This window comes from Callospermophilus lateralis, chromosome 16 (assembly GCF_048772815.1).
Source record: "Callospermophilus lateralis isolate mCalLat2 chromosome 16, mCalLat2.hap1, whole genome shotgun sequence".
NCBI lineage: Eukaryota > Metazoa > Chordata > Mammalia > Rodentia > Sciuridae > Callospermophilus > Callospermophilus lateralis.
The window spans coordinates 33,925,875-33,943,754 of record NC_135320.1 but is presented as its reverse complement, the minus strand read 5'-3'; the positions used below and the strand labels follow the sequence as shown (position 1 = coordinate 33,943,754).

At 36.3% G+C, this 17,880-nt stretch overlaps 1 protein-coding gene across 3 annotated transcripts in view; it reads right to left on the bottom strand.

Moving 5' to 3' along the window:
* Positions 1-16,207, bottom strand: part of Terf1 (telomeric repeat binding factor 1) — a 31,169-nt gene extending 14,962 nt beyond the window's left edge. The window contains exons 1-7 of one of the 3 annotated variants that reach the window (XM_076835425.1): positions 15,842-16,207; positions 13,301-13,396; positions 11,168-11,289; positions 9,564-9,647; positions 7,831-7,980; positions 6,087-6,199; positions 448-507 (exon numbers count right to left, since the gene is read on the bottom strand). In XM_076835425.1, coding sequence (XP_076691540.1) covers positions 448-507; positions 6,087-6,199; positions 7,831-7,980; positions 9,564-9,647; positions 11,168-11,289; positions 13,301-13,396; positions 15,842-16,187 — 971 coding nt within the window. In that variant the 5' untranslated portion in view covers positions 16,188-16,207. The remainder of the gene's footprint in view (positions 1-447; positions 508-6,086; positions 6,200-7,830; positions 7,981-9,563; positions 9,648-11,167; positions 11,290-13,300; positions 13,397-15,841) is intronic. The other 2 variants (XM_076835427.1, XM_076835426.1) reach the window with 2 other exon arrangements.
* Positions 16,208-17,880: the final 1,673 nt, after the last annotated feature.

The following is a 17,880-nucleotide window of genomic DNA, read 5'->3' as shown; positions in this document are numbered from 1 at the left end:
GAAACCGTTCATGCAGACTCTCATTTATCATCTGTCACAGCATTTCTAGATCAAAACCAGTTTTTCAAGTAATTTCGTTAAACTGGAATATGGGACATTTATCAGATATGTTTCCCCTATTCCCTTCCTGCCCCAGTATCACATCTTTGTTTCTATGACAGAATAAGTTTACTGAACACCTGATGTAAGCTCAAGTACTCCCTATATATTATTCCAATAATGGCCTTGTTGAAACAATGTAAAACAACCCAGATTCCAGAAGTAGGTCTCTAATTTGAAATTTTAAGACATATCAGGGTCTTGAGGATTTGTTGAGGTACGCAGAACCCAGACATACTTTTAATCATACCATTTACATGGCAGTTATAATAACATATTTAAGTCTGCATGAATTGTTTCAATCAAAGACTTTTAAAAACAGAGAAGAAAAACATCAATTTACTTCACCTCAATAAGGATATTGTACCCTCTGAGGATTCAGTTACCGCAGACTGTTTGTCACTAACACTTTAAAAGAAGAAAAAATTTGTGAGAATGTAAATAAAAGCAATTTTGCCTAAAGATAGCACTTTCCACATAGTCAAGTCACATTTCGATTTATAAAAATATCTTTGGAAAGAAAGCCTGGTAACATTAAGACATACATAGTCCATTACAACATGGTTAATTTTTGCCCAGATGTGCTTATCCAGATGTGCTTATAAGAGGCATAAGACATATATCAAGCTTCAAACATTAAACATTTAATGCTTTCATCAAACATTCATAATATCATTCTTAAAAAAATTTTCCATGGCCCTTATTTTCATGAATTCATGTTTTTAAAAAAGTTTTATTGAGGTATGATCGATTTACAAAAAATACTGCTTTGTGTTTGATGTATACAATTTGAATAATTCAATTTTAATTTCTGATCCTGCCAAGTCTCCAACTGAACTTTTAAATAAATTCCCCTTTGTTATAGTTGAAATAGCTTCCAAAATATAGCATGACCATTTTCATCTCCATGCCTTCACTGCTTCTACTCCTCTTTTTTGAGGTAACATTTCCATCTACTCATGAAAAATCTCAACCATCCTTCAAGTCCCTGCTCAAAACTAATACTTCTACAAAGCAGTCTATCTCAATTCCTTCAGCACTGAGGTCTATCTAAAGACTTTAGCAACAAATTATAGATTTTCTGCTGTTTCCTGCCAATAACTGTTGATGCCTCAAATAGATTAAAAGCTTTATCACAGCAAAACATTTATTCCATCTAGTCTTAAGGAGAGTTTTTTTTTCTTTTTAGAATTAATCTTTTATTAACAGTGTACATTTTAAATGTAAAGCACTCAGTACTTTCAAATATGAGAGTTACTAATAAGTTTTAAAATGTCACAAGGCACTTCTGGGTCCCAAGGAAGGAAGTTAAGAACATTCATTTGATTTTATTTTTAAGAACATTTATTTGATTTTTCTAACATTTGTCTGACCTCACAATCATACTTCTGATGCTATGCTTGTTTCATTTGCATTCCGTTGACTGCTGTTCTGATACTTGTGGTTTAATGCTTTATTTGTCCTTTTCTGCTTACAAGATAATATTGATGTTTGCTTGGTTACCAATCTTTATCCTGTCTCTAATTTTTATTTTAATCCCTGTAACTAGTGGACTAATAGTTCTAATATAACCTTGGTAATCAAGGTTACCAAGCCAATTAAGATGCTTCAAGACTAATAAGAACCTTCAGAAGGGGAGCTAGGGATTTAACTCGGGTGGTTCAATCCCAAGCATTTCCCAGAATCGGCCTCAATCTTAGCACACTGCCCAGAACCAGCCTCCATCCTAGCCTCTGCCACAAAAGAACCTTCTCATTAGTCTAAAGACTAATGAGAGATGCAGACAGGTAAACAAATAAGTTACAATCTAAGATAAGTCCTTTTTATAGATGTGACTTGGTACCATTGGAGCCCAGAAGTAATAACTCTGATCAGAGGTAGGCAAGACTTTGCATAGGTGATCTGTAAAGTAGACCTTGAACAACAAATAACAGCCTGCCATAGAGAGAATAAAAAGAAGGGAATCCAAAATAGAAGAAACTAAGCAAGGGAACAGGGTAACATTTTAAGATCAGTGATAAATTCTGTTTTCTAGAAAGTTTCAAGCATGTGGGCATAAAGGGGGATAACACTTAAGAATGAGATTATGTGATGGCCCCCCTTTTTCCATGAAAGGTATATTCCAAGGTCTCCAATGAATATTTGAAACCATATACCATAGTTGAGCCATTAGTTCTCTCTTATCCGATATTACCGGTGTACAGCAGTCCAAAAATATTAAATAGAAAACTGCTGAATGTATATTAAGATTTCAATTACATGCCTTTCTGAGTAGTATGTTGAAATCTCACATTCTCCCTGCTGTTCTGCATGGGACATGAACTAGCCTATTGCCCAGTATATCCATGCTATATATGCTACTTACCCATCAGTCACTTATCAAAGCAGTGTATAAATACCCCCTGCCAACCCCCACCTTTTTTGGTGTGTGTTATTGGGGATTGAACCCAGGGGAGCTCTACCGCTGAGTTATGTCCCCATTCCTTTTTATTTTTTGAGACAGGGTCTTGATAAGTTGCCAAGGCTGGTCTCAAACTTGTGATCCTCCTTCCTCAGCCTCCCAAGTAGCTGGGAGTTTAGGCATGCAACATCACACCCATTTCTTTTAAATGCAGCTTTATTTTATTTGTGGTGTTAAAGATCTAAACCAGGGCCTTGTAGATGCTAGGCAGGAACTCCGCAACTGAGCTACACCCACAGGCCCTCAAGTAACCCTTTTTCCTTAATAATGAACCTGAAGCACAAAACGTAGTGATTTGGCATTTTGAATGTGCCAAAGAGAAGCCACACAGCATCTATCCATTCAATAAAAAAAGCAAAAGCTCTCAACTTGGCAAGAAAAGCACCATATGCCAACACTATTAAGTTCTAATGTAAAAACAAATATTCTAGCTGTCAAATTGTAAAGAAAGACCAAAACATACATGTTAGTCTTTCTATTGTACCTCAAACTGCTCATGACGACCTTTAAGGTAAGGACAAATCTATCCATGAAATAGTGCAGGAAAAAAAAAAAAAAAGAACTTTATGCTAGTTTTGCTGTCTTACCTCAAACTTTAAATTTGTGGGCAAAGAAATATGATTTGTTTGAAGGTTAACATGTTGTAAGCCGAAGTACAGTACACAGCACATCCCCCCTTTCTTTACCCACCAGGGTTAATTTTAATTTCCAAGGCCTCCAAGCAGATGACTGAAAGTGGACAGTACTGAACCTTATAAAGTAAGAATCTACGAAGCACTGTAGCAGTAATCTGAGGTAAGACAGCAAAACTAGTATAACGTTCTTTTTTTTCCTGCACTATTTCATGGATAGATTTGTTCTTACTTTAAAGCTTAATAAGGTCAATATACAGTGTTTCTTTTCCTTATTAGGTCAATAGCTTTCATTTAAGCTGACACTTAAAGAAAGCACTTTATGGGTTCTTTGTGGGATATCTAAATTGGGACATCATTATTTTTGCCCTTTGGGGCTATTATTAAGTAAAATAAGGGTTACCTGAATACAAATACTGCAATATTACAAATGTCAATTGATAACTGAGATGGCTACTAAATGAGTGATGGGTAGGTAGTGAATATAGCATGGATACATTGGACAAAAGGATGATTCATGTCCTGCCTGGGAGAGAGCAAAAGGGTGCAGCAAGAAGATGCAAGATCTCATCATGCTACTCAGAAAGACACACAATTTAAGACTTCTGAATTGTTCCTGGAATTTTCCATTTAATATTTATAGATCATGGTTGACAACCTGTAAGTGAAACTATGGATACAAGGGGACTTTTGAAAAACAAAACAAAACAAAAGCAAAAAACAAGGCCATATAAAGCTTTGTAAGCCATGCCAATAAATTCTGACATATTTAGTAGGAAACACGAGCCAAAAGGTTTTTAACCTGGGATTTAAACATCTGATTTTGTGAAAGCTAATTCTGGGAATTATGTCAAGGTTGGATTTATATGATAGAATTCTATGTAATAATCTATGATAAAAATGATGAGGGCTGGGGTTGTGGCTCAGCAGTAGAGTGCTTGCCTAACATGTGCCAGGCCCTGGGTTCGATTCTCAGTACTACATGAAAATAAAATAAAGGTATTGTGTCCAACACTTCAACTAAAAAATAAATATTAAAAAAAAAAAAGAGATAAGAGGCTGGACACCGTGGCGCACGCCTGTAATCCTAGCAGCTCAAGGCAGGAGGATCACAAGTTCAAAGCCAGCCTCAGCAAAAAGCAAGGCGCTAAGCACTTAGTGAGATCCTGTCTCTAAATAAAGTACAAAAAGGGCTGGGATTGTGACTCAGTGGTTGAGTGTTGAGTGCCCCTGAATTCAATCCCCAGTACAAAAAAAAAGAGAGAGAGAAAGAACACATTAGAGAAATATTTCTGAGATGAGATTCTTAATACAAGAGACATCTGGATTTATGAGGTGGAGGACAGGACACACCAGAAAGGTAGATGAGAACATGAAGAAGTATACATATATTGCATTCAGTCTAGGAGAACATCAGAAATAAGTGAATGGTATTATATAAGGAAAGAATATAGGAAATGTGCTCATTATCTGCAAGAACCATGGAATAAGTTTTTATTTTATTTTATGATAGTACTACATCATAAAATAAGGAAGGCCTGGCTTCAAGGATGTTTGGGGTTTTAGAATCATTAAACCTTGATTTTTCTCAACAAAATGAAATAATGTATCCAATAAAAATACAATCTCTACTTTTCAAAATGGATCATAGAAAAAAGTCAAATGATAAATAAGACCTCGAGATGAACCAATGAGGGATAGGCCATTCTCTGATAGGCAGGAACAATAAAAGGAAACACTGTAAGAAGACTAAGCCTCAGTCCAGAGGTGTTACCAATGCCATATATATCCAACTAGAATCCTAATACCTATCTCTAATAATTAAGCACTCAAGTTGTGGTCCTAAGAAGAAATAATATTATTTCTGTTGCCAAATATATTCATCCAGAAATCAGAGGCTCTGAATAAGACTATCTGGCTTCGAATTAAGGTTGGAAGCACAAAGGGAACAAACACTGAGTGCTTGTTTATTTTGTGGTATTGGGACACAACCCAGGGGTGCTTCACTGATGAATCTCATTCTTAGCCCTTTATAAAAATGTTTATTTTGTGGGTCTTCTAAGTTGCCTAGGCTGGCCTCAAACTCATCATCACCTCCCTAGTCTCAGCCTCCTGAGTTTCTGGGATTAAATGGAGTGCATCATTGTGCCAGGTAGACTACAGATTTAACAGAAAAGATCTTTTTAATGATTGAGTTGCATTTTCTTCAATAGGATTAGCTTATAATGCAAAAAGTAAAAAATTACCTTTGGACTGGGGATGTAATTCAGTGGTGGTAAAACACTTGTCTAGCATGTTTAAGGCCCTGGGTTTGATCCATGGCACCAAAAAAAAAAAAAGCTAAAAGAAAAATTCAGCCTTAAAAATTCCTAATTTTGCAGAAAATCGAACTACTGTCTCTCAATACTTAGGACTAATACAACCTATTTCTCTTCAGTGAGAGAGCAAATTACTCGCTCTTTAGCTGAACATCATCTGAACTATCAGCTTACCCTTGAGAAGACATATGAACAATATTTAAAAATACTAGAATAATTCTTAGTGCATAATTGAGTCATATAATGAAGGTATGTGGGTTATGAATAGAACTAAGGGGCACAAATGATTCAACTTTCCAACCTCAATCTAGTTTTCTCAGCACATCTTTGCTGAGAATAATAAATGAAATTACCTACATTATTTAAGCCATAGTATTTTCTCATTCCATTTTTGCTTAGAATACATAATTTGTGTATGTCATGCAATAACTCTATAGTACTTCAAAAAGCCAATGTTAATCATTAGTAAGATTACACACTTAAGAACTTATTATTCTTAATAATAATGGCTCAATGGCATCACTTTTACATAAAGAAGGATCATTTATAAGATAAAAAATTACTGACTTTACAAACCTTTTTACTTTATCCAAATTGACTTCAGTTTCCATTTCAATATCATTACCGTTAAGTTTATCTTGAGAAGTTATTTTTCTCGATTTTTCACTTTCCACTACTTTTGCTGCTGCCTTAGAGGGTTGTGTAGAAGAAAGGAAGAGGAAAGAACACATTAGGTTATTTAAAAAAAACAACATTTAAATAACTCTTTTAATTCTTTGCCAATAATCATAGGCAAATATTTGTTCACAGAACAATAAAGGGTATAATGTTACTATTTTCACCAATAGGGTTTTTTTTTTTTTTTGTGGGGGGGGGGTGGTACTGGGAATTGAGCTGGAGCACTTTACCACTGAGCTATATCCCCTGAGTTGCTGGAATTACAGGCCATGCCCCACTGTGCAAGGCTCTCACCAATAATTATAGTAATGCTGGCAGCTATTTTAGCTACCTGCTTGGTAAAGCATTATGGAGGGGATCTTTCCTTGTAAATATATTTGACAGACATACTGATCTCTAGGCAATTTTTTTTTTTAAAGGAGGGAGAGAGAGAAAAAGAGAGAGAGAGAGAGAGAGAGAGAGAGAGAATTTTAATATTTATTTTTTAGTTTTCAGCGGACACAACATCTTTGTTTGTATGTGGTGCTGTGGATCAAACCCGGGCTGCACACATGCCAAGAGAGCGCACTACTGCTTGAGCCACATCCCCAGCCCTCTCTAGGCAATTTTAAGACCAAAAGCTACTAAAAAATTAAAATTAAAAAAAAAAAAAAAAAAAAAAATCCGTTATTTTGAAATAAAATTCCCTCAAATTAATCCAGCAACAAATTAATGCTGGATGCACAATAAATAACTTAAAATATTTTGTGGCCAAGATAGAATAAAATTGTTACTTAATATATTTTAAAAATGTTACTTAATATTTAAAAAAAAATGTTACTTAATATTTTTAAAAAATGTTACTTAATATTTTAAAGGACTGGGTTCAATGGCAAAGTGCTTGCCTAGCATGTGTGAGGCCCTGATTGATCCCCATCACTGGGGGAGTGGGGTAGGAAGGGTGGGGGCTGGGAATCCCTATTCAATCCGATTTTGCTTCTCCCACAATGTTTAAAATTTACTGGCAATAAAACTAAATATGTGCTTTCATTTTTCTTAATGCATTTTAAGTTTTCCTCTTAATAACACAGTTTTGAAAATTTCCCCAACTCTTATTCTGATCTTTCAAAATATTTTTATTTTAAAGATCTCACTACGTTTCCCAGGCTGGCCATGAACTTGTGTTCCTCCTGCCTCACAGAGCAGCTGGTATTAGAGGCATAAGTCATAATGCCCGGATGCAACTCTTATTTTGAAAAGTTCCAAAAATACTACAAAGACCACCTATAAAACCCTTTTAGTAGGTTCATAAATTGTAACACTTTACCACATTCTTCTATAAAACCACTACACAAAATTCTGATTCAATTTTTAGGTACTGGGGATTGAAATCAGGGCTACTTAATCACTGAGCCACACCCCCTCAAACCCTTTTATATTTTATTTAGAGACAGGGTCTTGCTATGTTGCTTCAGCCCTGCTAAATTGCTGAGGTTATCCTTGAACATCCAAAACTCCAGCCTCAGGCTCCTGAGTTGCTGGTATTACAGGCATATACCACCATGCCCAGCAAAATTCTGATTGTTTTTTTAAGGCTATTTCAACCTCTTTATCTTAAGAATTTCTCTTAAGTCTATTGTTAAGACTCTCTGAATACGCATACCTTCATTAGAAAAGTTGATGATTTTTCATTAAGCACATAATTCACATAACTCTTAATTTTCTTCATCATGTGGTTGTAGCTGAACTGTTGAAAAATAGAATGGAATGTATTTTTCTGAGAGATTATCATAAGCAATTTCCTTTCTAAAGGCTAAAGGAAATAGAAAAAAATGTATTAATAATATGCCACACAAGTAAATTCCAAATACAAAAGAATTCATCATATTATTTAATTGGAAACAAGCACTTTATAATAAACTCAAAGAACAATTAAAAGTTAAATAATGTTTGTGTGTCTAAAACATCAAATACTGAAAAACTGAGAAGGAAAGGGGATGGTAAAAAGGAAAAAATATATCAGTATTTTATCTAAAACGGGGTTTTTCAACTTTTATTGTCTCTTTTAATTTCTAGTGATTAGAATTTTAGCGCATCTCATTCTCATTGCTTCCATGTCTTTAGCAACATGATTTTACAATTTATCAAACTTTTTTCCTATTGTAATGGGAATGTTTGATGTTTGTAGAACTACTTATTTCATAGTTGTAAAATTTGAAAAAATATTTGATCAAAAATATCATTTGTTCACCCACTCTTCCAGCATGTTGAGGATTTAGGCTATCGGCCATTATTGCAATGCCCCTAAACATTTTTCTTCATATCTTCTTGAGGATATTACAAGTTTTTCTTCAGCAGTAATTCTTTCAATGCTGGATGCACAATAAAAAACTACAGAACTTTGGCCAAGTGCTGTGGTGCGTGCCTGAAATCCCAATGACTCATAGCTGAGATGGGAAGATCTCAAGTTCAAGGCCAGCCTCAGCAACTTAGTGAGACCCTATCTCAAAAATTTTAAAAAAATTAAAAATTTCTGAGAATGTAACTCAGCAGTAAAGCACTCCTGGGTTTAATCCTCAGTACTTCAAAAAAAAAAAAAAAAAAAAAAAAAAAAAAACCAAAAAGTATGCTACAGCCAAAAATTGGAAATAATTTAAATGTTCAACAGTAGAATGAATAAATTATAGCATATTTATATGATGAAACAATGAGAGTGAACAAACTATTATTATAAGCAACAACATGGATCAATCTTACAAATATAAACTTGCTATATAATTCCATCATAAGTTCAGAAAAAAGTAAAGCCAATCTTTGGTGGTACAAGCCAGGGTAGTAGTTATACCTGAGAAGGTAACTACTTCCTCAAGTGACTGGAAGATGCTGTTAAGGTTCTGTTTTTTGATCTAGAGGCTCCTCACATAAACATATTCCTTTTGTAAAATCACAGCTACTTATATACATGTACTCTTCTAGAGATATGCCCTGTTCAGTAAAAATTTCACTAAAAACATATAAAACCATTTTTCTATGAATGTTAATTCACTCCAAAAATACTATGCTTTTAATATTAAAAAAAAAAAAAAGTTCTATTGACTAACATTATCCACAGGCAAATTACTAATAATCACAAAAATAACTGGAAAAATAAGCAAGTTAAAATTTGCATTCTTTATACCTGAGTTGCCTAATATGGTAGCTACTAGCCACACATAACTGCTGATTCCTTGAAATGTGACTAGTTTGAATTTAGATATATTAAACATATAAAGTATACAACAGATTTAGAAGACTTGATTTTTAAAAAGGGGGATATAAAATATCAATAATACTTTGATTTAATGTAAAAATGACAATTTTTTTCTAAAATTCTATGATTTCAATTTAGACAATTACCGTGTGAGAATTTGCGTCAAATATTCTTTCAAAGACTTCTTTTGCTTCCTTAAAACTGCCATTTTCCATACAAACAGCTATAGCCTAAAGATAAAATGACAAATACACACCTTAAACTACTATATATCCAGAATTTTTTTTAATTACTGAAATCAAGTGAATCTGAAATACATTTAAAACTTTTATGCAGTTTAATAAGTTAGATTTGACAAATAACAGAACAATTTACAATAGGTATGAAAAAATGAAAAAAAATTTTTCATTGGTCCTGTACATATTCAAAAACAAATACTCAACATTCTATCTCATATTTAAGCCAAATGTAAAGCAGGCACTAATAGATAAGAAGCTAAATGATGTACATTTAGGACCTATCTAAATATTAATTTTGAGCTACAGGAAAATGAGACAGGAGGTAGATGTTATTTTTGATAATTAAAATATAAAAAAATTTGCTAGTAGTCAGGATCCCTGGAAGATCTCTACTAGAAACCTAGGAAGTCAGCTGCTTTTGAATGATCATTTACACATTAGCCTTTCTGATACAACATGTGAGAAGATATCAGACCACCATTATCATCAGGTTAACTATAAACTTGGCAGGATACTTCTTGTTGCCTTATAAATACGTAAAATGATGAAAAGAACAATATACAAATGTGAAACAATAAACAAATGTGAAAGGGCTTAGAATGTCTGGCAAGTATTATATTAAATGTTTACTATGTACTTATTGTCAACCCCTCAACCTTACAGTGTAGTGACAAAGGTTAGCTTTTTTCTAGAGCCCCTAAAGCCTGGAATAACATGAAAAATCTCTTCAACTTGAGTTCAAGTCTTAAAGTAATTAGGCCTTTTTCTGCCCAATCTTTTCATGTCCTAATTCTACTTGACTGTCATCACACTAATTCCTGGGAACGGGAAAAACCACTTAGATTCTCTACCTTCACCATGTTAAAAAAAACAACTTTAATTTTATAAGAATGAGGAAAAGTTTATTTAACTGACAAAGTCTATACTATTGGCTTTAATGCTAGCAAAACATATTTTACCAATTATATCTCTGAATGGCTTTTGGCTTCTGACTCTTAAATGGTCTATGAAAATTCTCAACATGTTTAAAATTTTATATACTCTTGCTTGCAAAAATCCATAATTTATTCTTAATCGAAAATACTGGTTTGGGGTTTAGCTTAGTGGTAGAGCATGTGCTTATTACTAGCATATATGAGGCCCCATGTTCAATCTTCAGCATCAAAAACCCCACCAAAAAAAAAAAAAAAAAAAAATTGCCTATTTAAAAAAAAATACTCCTTAAATAGAAATTGGGAGGGTACAACTCCTCAATTTTGAAGACTGCTTGATAATCTAAGTTCCAGGCGCTGGTGTGTATATCAAGACTACAAAACAAAGGTCAAAATTTCTAAAAGATTCTAAATTTTACTCTGGGTATCCTATCCAATTTCTCTCTCTCTATATATATATATGCTAGTAATAAGCACATGCTCTACCACTAAGCTAAACCCCAAACCAATTGTTTTAGATATCATATGCTTTCATTTTCTTTCACAATAACAACTGTAAGTACAAAGTAATATTCATACCTGAATTTTAATTAAATTCTCTATTTCTTCATGAAGTTTGTCATGTTCTTTTTCAATTGAAGCCCAAATCATCAGGGCTGATTCCAAGGGTGTAATTCGCTCATCATTTTCAAACTGTGCGTCTTTTAAAAAAACAGAAGAAAAATAAGTAATTTAGAAGACTTAAGTAGAACCTTACTTTGTCAGCTTTTTAAAGATGCATTGCTTGTAAATATTTGAGTATATATTATATATTTATATGAGTATATATTATGTGCCAGACACTGTTCTCACACACACCAATTTAGGGAAGTGATTTTCTAAGTTAATTTGCCAAGATTTTAAAACTGAAAAAATTCTGATAAAATTATAAAACAACTGAAACTTTTCTTTACTACAATAATGAATTCCTTTTGGCTGGATGCAGTTATATATGCCTTAATCTCAGGGATATGGGAGGCTGAAGCAGGAAGATTACAAATTTGAAGCCAATCTTGGCAATTTGATGAGATCCTATCTCAGAATAAAAAAGGGTTGAAGATATAGCTCACTGGTAAAGCACCCCTGGGTTCAATCCTAAGTACCAAAAAAAGGAGAAGGAAGAGTCAGCTACCTAAGATCAGAATAATGGAAAAGGCAAGCAGTTGTCCAATTTGGAACTTATTTTAAAATAGAACAAGACTTGACTAATGGATTAGATATACAGAATGAAAAATCAAGAGAGGAAGGCCTCTCAGGTTTTAATTAATGGATAAATGTGCTGACATTTACTAACTTAAGAGGCCTGGGTGAGGACCAAGTTTAGGAAGATTAGCATGAAGATATCAAGACAGCAACTATAGCTTATTTTCTAAATAATGCTAGTATTTTCTTTCTTTCTTTCTTTTTTTTCTTTTTTTTTGGTACTGGGGATCCAGAGGCACTCTACTACTATTTTTTTTTTTTTTTTTTTTTGTGGTGCTAGGGATTGAACCCAGGGCAGCCTTGTGAATGTGAGGCAAGCACTCTATCAACTGAGCTATATTCCCAGCTCTGTGTCACACATAATATCTGGATCTCCCTTCCTTTTTTGCTGGGAGGTTTCTGAGAAGAAACTAAGATATATTGAACAAATGCTATATGTAAAGAACTTCTGGACACTTTAGTATATTTTCTCACATTTAATTTTCCAAACAACCCTGAATAGCAATGTTAACTTGTGGTCTGAAAATTTCCATTTGTGTCCACATCAGTTTGTTTTCCTCAGTAACAGGTCCTATCTTCATCCTTTCTCTTCCACATCTACTCTACCTCTAGTTCTTCCACTTGTGCTTCAGCATTAACTCCAGATCTAACCTCAGTTGCCAAACAAAGCAGGATACATGAGCAAGAGCTGGATTCATGTGGTAATACTCTGTAATCTTATGTAATACATGTTTAAGTAAGCAGTGTCACGTAAGTACTGCCCACCACCCAGAATGGAAGAGAAAGCATTTTTATAAGTGGTAAAAACCCAACATAATTATGTAATTATTTGCACAAAACAGTCATTTAAACGACCATGTTGTAAATAGTCATTATTGATAAACTGAACTAAACCTCCCTGTTCCAATCTTAACTGAACTTAAATATAAACCACGTTTCCTTATAATAAATAAGTACTAACATCAAGTTTATGAAAGGTTTCAAATATCATAATTACCAGTAAAAACAGTGTGTATATGACAGGCATCATTACAAAGTTATTGTGTATAAAATTTAAAGTGAAATCCCCAAGAATCGATAAGGCATAATTCTTCCACTGCAACACCAAAATTATCTGGGAACTTATTAGAAACGCAAATTCCAAGGCTCCACACCCATCCTACAGAATCTGAAACTCATGAGGGGCAGAAGGACTCAGCACTCATGTTTTTTAAGAAGTACTATATGCAATTCTGAAGCAGGCTAAAGTTTGAAAACCACTATGCTAAGAAGACAGAGAATATACTTTTACTTGCTTTAGATATACTTACGTGAACATATATATGTGTTTGTGTGTATGTGTTTATATGCTGTATACCTGTAGGTAAACTTAAATAAAAGGGAGAAGACAGCTCCCATCTGTTTCTTCTCATTCTCTTATATTTAGACATAAATCAAAATACTTCTACTATAAGATAAAAACATATTTACCAAGGGATTTTCCTGCTGCAATTCTTGTCAAAAACTGACATATGTATACAGTTTTCAATTGATAAGTTGTAAGACTGGATAATCCATGAATTATGGCTAGAAAAGAAAAAAATGAATTTTATTAAAAACAAACAATCCAGCAGTGCCACTATGTGGTTTGTTAATAGGTTACAAATATCTTGTAAAAATCAGCAGAGCTGGGAGTGATGGTGCATGCCTGTAATCCCAGTGGCTCAGGAGGCTGAGGCAGGAGGGTAACAAGTTCAAAGCCAGCCTCAGCAACACTGAGGCACTAAGCAAGCCAGAGAGACCCTGTCTCTTAATAAAATACAAAATTGGGCTGGAGATGTGGCCCAGTGGTTGAATGCCCCCAAGTTCAATCCCTGGTACCCACCCCCCCAAAAAAAATTTAGCAGAAATTTAGAGGTGTATGTTTTACTTAAGTCAACTTTTAAAAAAACTAAACAAAAAAGATAACCTTTCAGAATTAATGCTTTTCTTGAAAAATATAACTGACTAATATGCAGAATAACAAACACTTAAAACTACTTTCATCAAGCAGCATTTGTCAGGCGTGCTGGTGCACACCTGTAACCCCAGCAGGCTAAGGAAGAAAGATTACAAGTTCTAGGCCAGCCTCACTAATTTAATGAGACTCTGTCTTTTAAAAAAAAAAAAAAAAAAAAAAAAAAAAAAAAAAAAAAAGTGGTTGGAAAGCAGTTTAGTGGTAAAGCACCCCTGGCTTCAATCCCCAGTACCCAAAAAAAAAAAAAAAAAAAAAAAAAAAAAAAAAAATCAAAAGCAACACTCTATACTAAAGAAAGCTGTTAGAATGCTTATCTGGTATGCAGGAGCCCCTGAGTCTGAGGTCCAGCACTGCAAAACAAAGTCAAAAAAAATTCCTTCTATATTACCTTAGTCAGAAGGGTTATCATCAAATATACAAAAACAGTGGGGGAGGAGGCACATGCCTGTAATCCCAGGTAAACAGGAGGCTGAGGCAGAATGATGGAAAGTTAAAGGCTAGTTTGGGCAATCTAGCAAGACCCTGTCTCATAATACAAGGACTGGCTCTAGTGGGTCAAAGTCACAGATGCTGCTAAACATCCTGGCATAGGAGATATCACCAACCCCATCCTCCAACAAAGAATTACATGGTCCAAAACTTCAAGAGTTGCCATTCAGAAACCTTCCTTTACACATATCAATTGATTTGCTTAACAGATTTTACAGATGAAAAAACTGAGAAACCAAAAGAATAGTATTGCTGCTGCTTCTTCTTCCTTTTTTTTTTTTTTTTTTTTTTTGTAGCAGGGATTGAATCCAGGGGTGCTTTATCACTGAGCTATATCCCCAGCTCCCTTTTTAAAATTTTGAGACAGGGCCTTGCTAAACTCCTGAGGCTGCCACAGCCTCTCAAATTGCTGGGATTACAGGCGTAGACCAGATGCCCAGCTGCTTTAGGTCTTATCTCTAATAAGGTAGAATGGAAACACTTGACATTTTTTTTTTTTTGGAGAATGGGATTGGGGATATCTCCTGTGCCCTATAGGATGTTTAGCAGCATCCATGGCCTTTTTAAAATTTCTATTTTGAGACAAGGTCTTGCTAAGTTTTAGCCTTGAACTTTCAATCCTCCTGCCCAAAGACAACCTTTTTTTTTTTTTTTGTGGTGCTGGGGATGGAGCTAGGGATCTTGTGCATGCCAGGCAAGCATTCTACCAACTGAGCTATAGCCACAGCCCCAAAGACAACTTTTTAATAATTCTAATTATTACTAAATGACTTCATTCTAGGATTTAATTTTCTAATTAATGGTAATTATGGCTCCAGTGTATCCACGTATGACACGTAGAAGAAAGGTCCTTGAATTGGAACATTAAAGCATGTTTAATGTTTAACACCCCTTTTAACCTACCAGTACCTTAGGTTAACTAATTCAGTCTTCTATACGATTCTATGCCTACTCAGGAAGATGCACCGATATGGCTTGCTGAGAATCTTGTATTAAATACTAGCCATATTATAGATACACAATTAATTCAATGGCAACGCTAAATGAAGTCCCGGGATATCATTTCGTTGCCCTTCAAAATGCTAACTCCTCTCATTGGGTCTACCTTTTCCCATCACTTAAAGGCTAGCTAGACAGTAGATTTCATAGTCATTTTTATTCCAGAGGCTATAGTCAGCAAGTAAGGCAAATGAGATTTAAATAATTGACAAATTAACATTACTACAGGAATGCCTAAGCAGAAAAGCAACAAATATAGGCAAAGGAGAGAGGAATTGGGCAGTGGGTCGGGTGCAATCTTATTCAATTCAACTCAATTTTTTTTTTTTTAATCAGCCCTAGCCTCGGGTCTTAGTTTCATTTTTCCGAAGAGCAAAACAGAAGCTTGATGACAAGAGGCGGAACCGGGATTCAAACAGAGGTTGGTTCAGCCGAGCCTCCGCCGAACCGCCGCAAGAGCCCTGCTCGCGACCCCGCTGGAAACCCAGCCTTTGCGGTCCGTTCCCGCGCAGCCACCCGCCCCTCACCTTCAGCGCTGTCGCGGGTCCGGTGGAAGTCCTCCGAGCGGCCGTCGCGGAAGGCCCGGCAAAGAGAAAGGCAGAGGAAATCGAGCATCCAGCCAGCAGCCACTGCCTCGGCCTCCGCCACCAGGTCCGCGTCTTCCCCCTCTTCTTCCTCCTCCTCCTCCTCCGCCTCCCCCCCCTCTTCCTCAGGGGCCCCCAACTGCATCTGACAGTCGGTCAGTTCCTGGTATTCAAACTGTTCTAGGTCTTCTCTGGCCCTCTCCATCCCCTCTCGATGGGAGGACTCTTCATCCTCCCCGTCCGCACGGCCCCGCGGGCTCGGAGCCGCTGAGGAAGCGGACTCCGCCATGTTGTATCGCTCGCGCGGGTCGTGCCTCTTCGAGCGGCGAGCAACGATTGGCTCGCGCTAGAGGGCATGAAGCATGACCACGGCGGGTCTCTTCCGTCGGCAAAAAACCACCCAATCACACCGCCGGGATGGGCGAGCAACTCGAACCTGGCTTCTGATTGGTCGGTTCCTGCTCCAGTCTCTGGACATTGAATTCCCCGCCAGTCGGTGGCCAGTGCCCTGCTGGTAAACCTGTGTCTACGGTAATGACCGGCTGGGCTGATGCGGAAGCGGGAGTCTGCCTTTTCCCTTCTTTTAAAATGTAAATCTTGACTAGAAACAAGGTCCGTAGTTAAAAAGGAGACAGATCCTAGGGTTTATTTAACGCAGTACATGATCATAAACCAAAACTGAAAAGGACTGATACCCGTGTTTTCCAACTTTTAGGTGCAGTATTTTCCGCCCTGGGGCTGGTTAAAAAGTAATTCATGTTCTCTAGTTCTGGCTTGGGGAATCCTTGAATTTTGCACGTTTAATAAGCTTTCCAGGTGATGCTGAGGCCCTTGTTTGAGGACCACATTTTGAGAACCACTGTTCTAGAAAGAGTGCATTGTTAGGCTGGGCCTGTAGCAGCACTCCTGCAATCTCAAGGGAGCCTGGGGCAGGATTGCCAGCCTCAGCAATTTGGTGAGACTGTGTCTCAAAAAAGAGAAAACATCTGGCTATGTAGGTCAGTGGTGAAGCACCCCTTTACCGAGTTCACGCTACAGTATCAAAAACAACAACAAAACCCTTCATTAATAACTCCTTAATATCCAGACTACATATGTATTTTTGAAATGTTCTTTACCTGTTGTGTGCCTTTTATACTGTTAGAATGGTAAACATAATACCATTCCTTTCCATGAAGAATTAAGGTCCTGTTGAGGAGACAAGAAAGATACAAAGTACACAAATTCATGGGTATTGCAATACCCTAATAGTGTTACCAGAGTCCTAGGCCAGAGGCCCGATTCTGGGGATCCAATAAATCAGAGCCAGCTGTAACATAGGTTCAATTTGACTATATTCCTTGTCGCTTTTTTTCTTTTTCCCAATCTTCTCCCTGATCTTCTTTTCCCTAACATCCTTCTTGATCTTTTCCCTAATCTTCCTGACCTTCTCCTCCCTAAACTCATTTTCTCTGGATCACCCCTAGAAGCCCCCTATTCTTGCTAATGGGCAGAATCACAGCCTTTGGGACAGGAGGTCCCCCCCCTCCACCCCATATTTCTCCTTTGCCAGCAAAACAATAAATCGTTTTCCTTTTTCTTAAAACCGTGTCCTCGTTATTTGATTGGCATTCAGGGGGCAAGGACCCAGCTTTTGGTAACATAGCTACTCACCCCAGAAATCAAACAGAAATGGTAATGATGAAAAGCATGAAAGGAACTTCCTGAGACAGCTACACCAGGAAGACAAAGGGACCCAAGTTTTTAATCCTGTCTTTGAGGAACAGAGGCGGACCTTGTAGTTTTATAGGAAAAGGAAGGAGGGCAAGGATTTGCACAACTGAAGCCTTTTTACAACTGCCTAAGTAGGTAATCTTGATCAGGTGTGGTCTGTCCACCATTTCAGAATTGGTCAGACTGGGTCCCAGATAAGAAAGTTGCTGTTGCCTGGGTCTGACTTCTCCTCACAAGATGTTTATCAGATCAGATCTCATTCCTGGAAT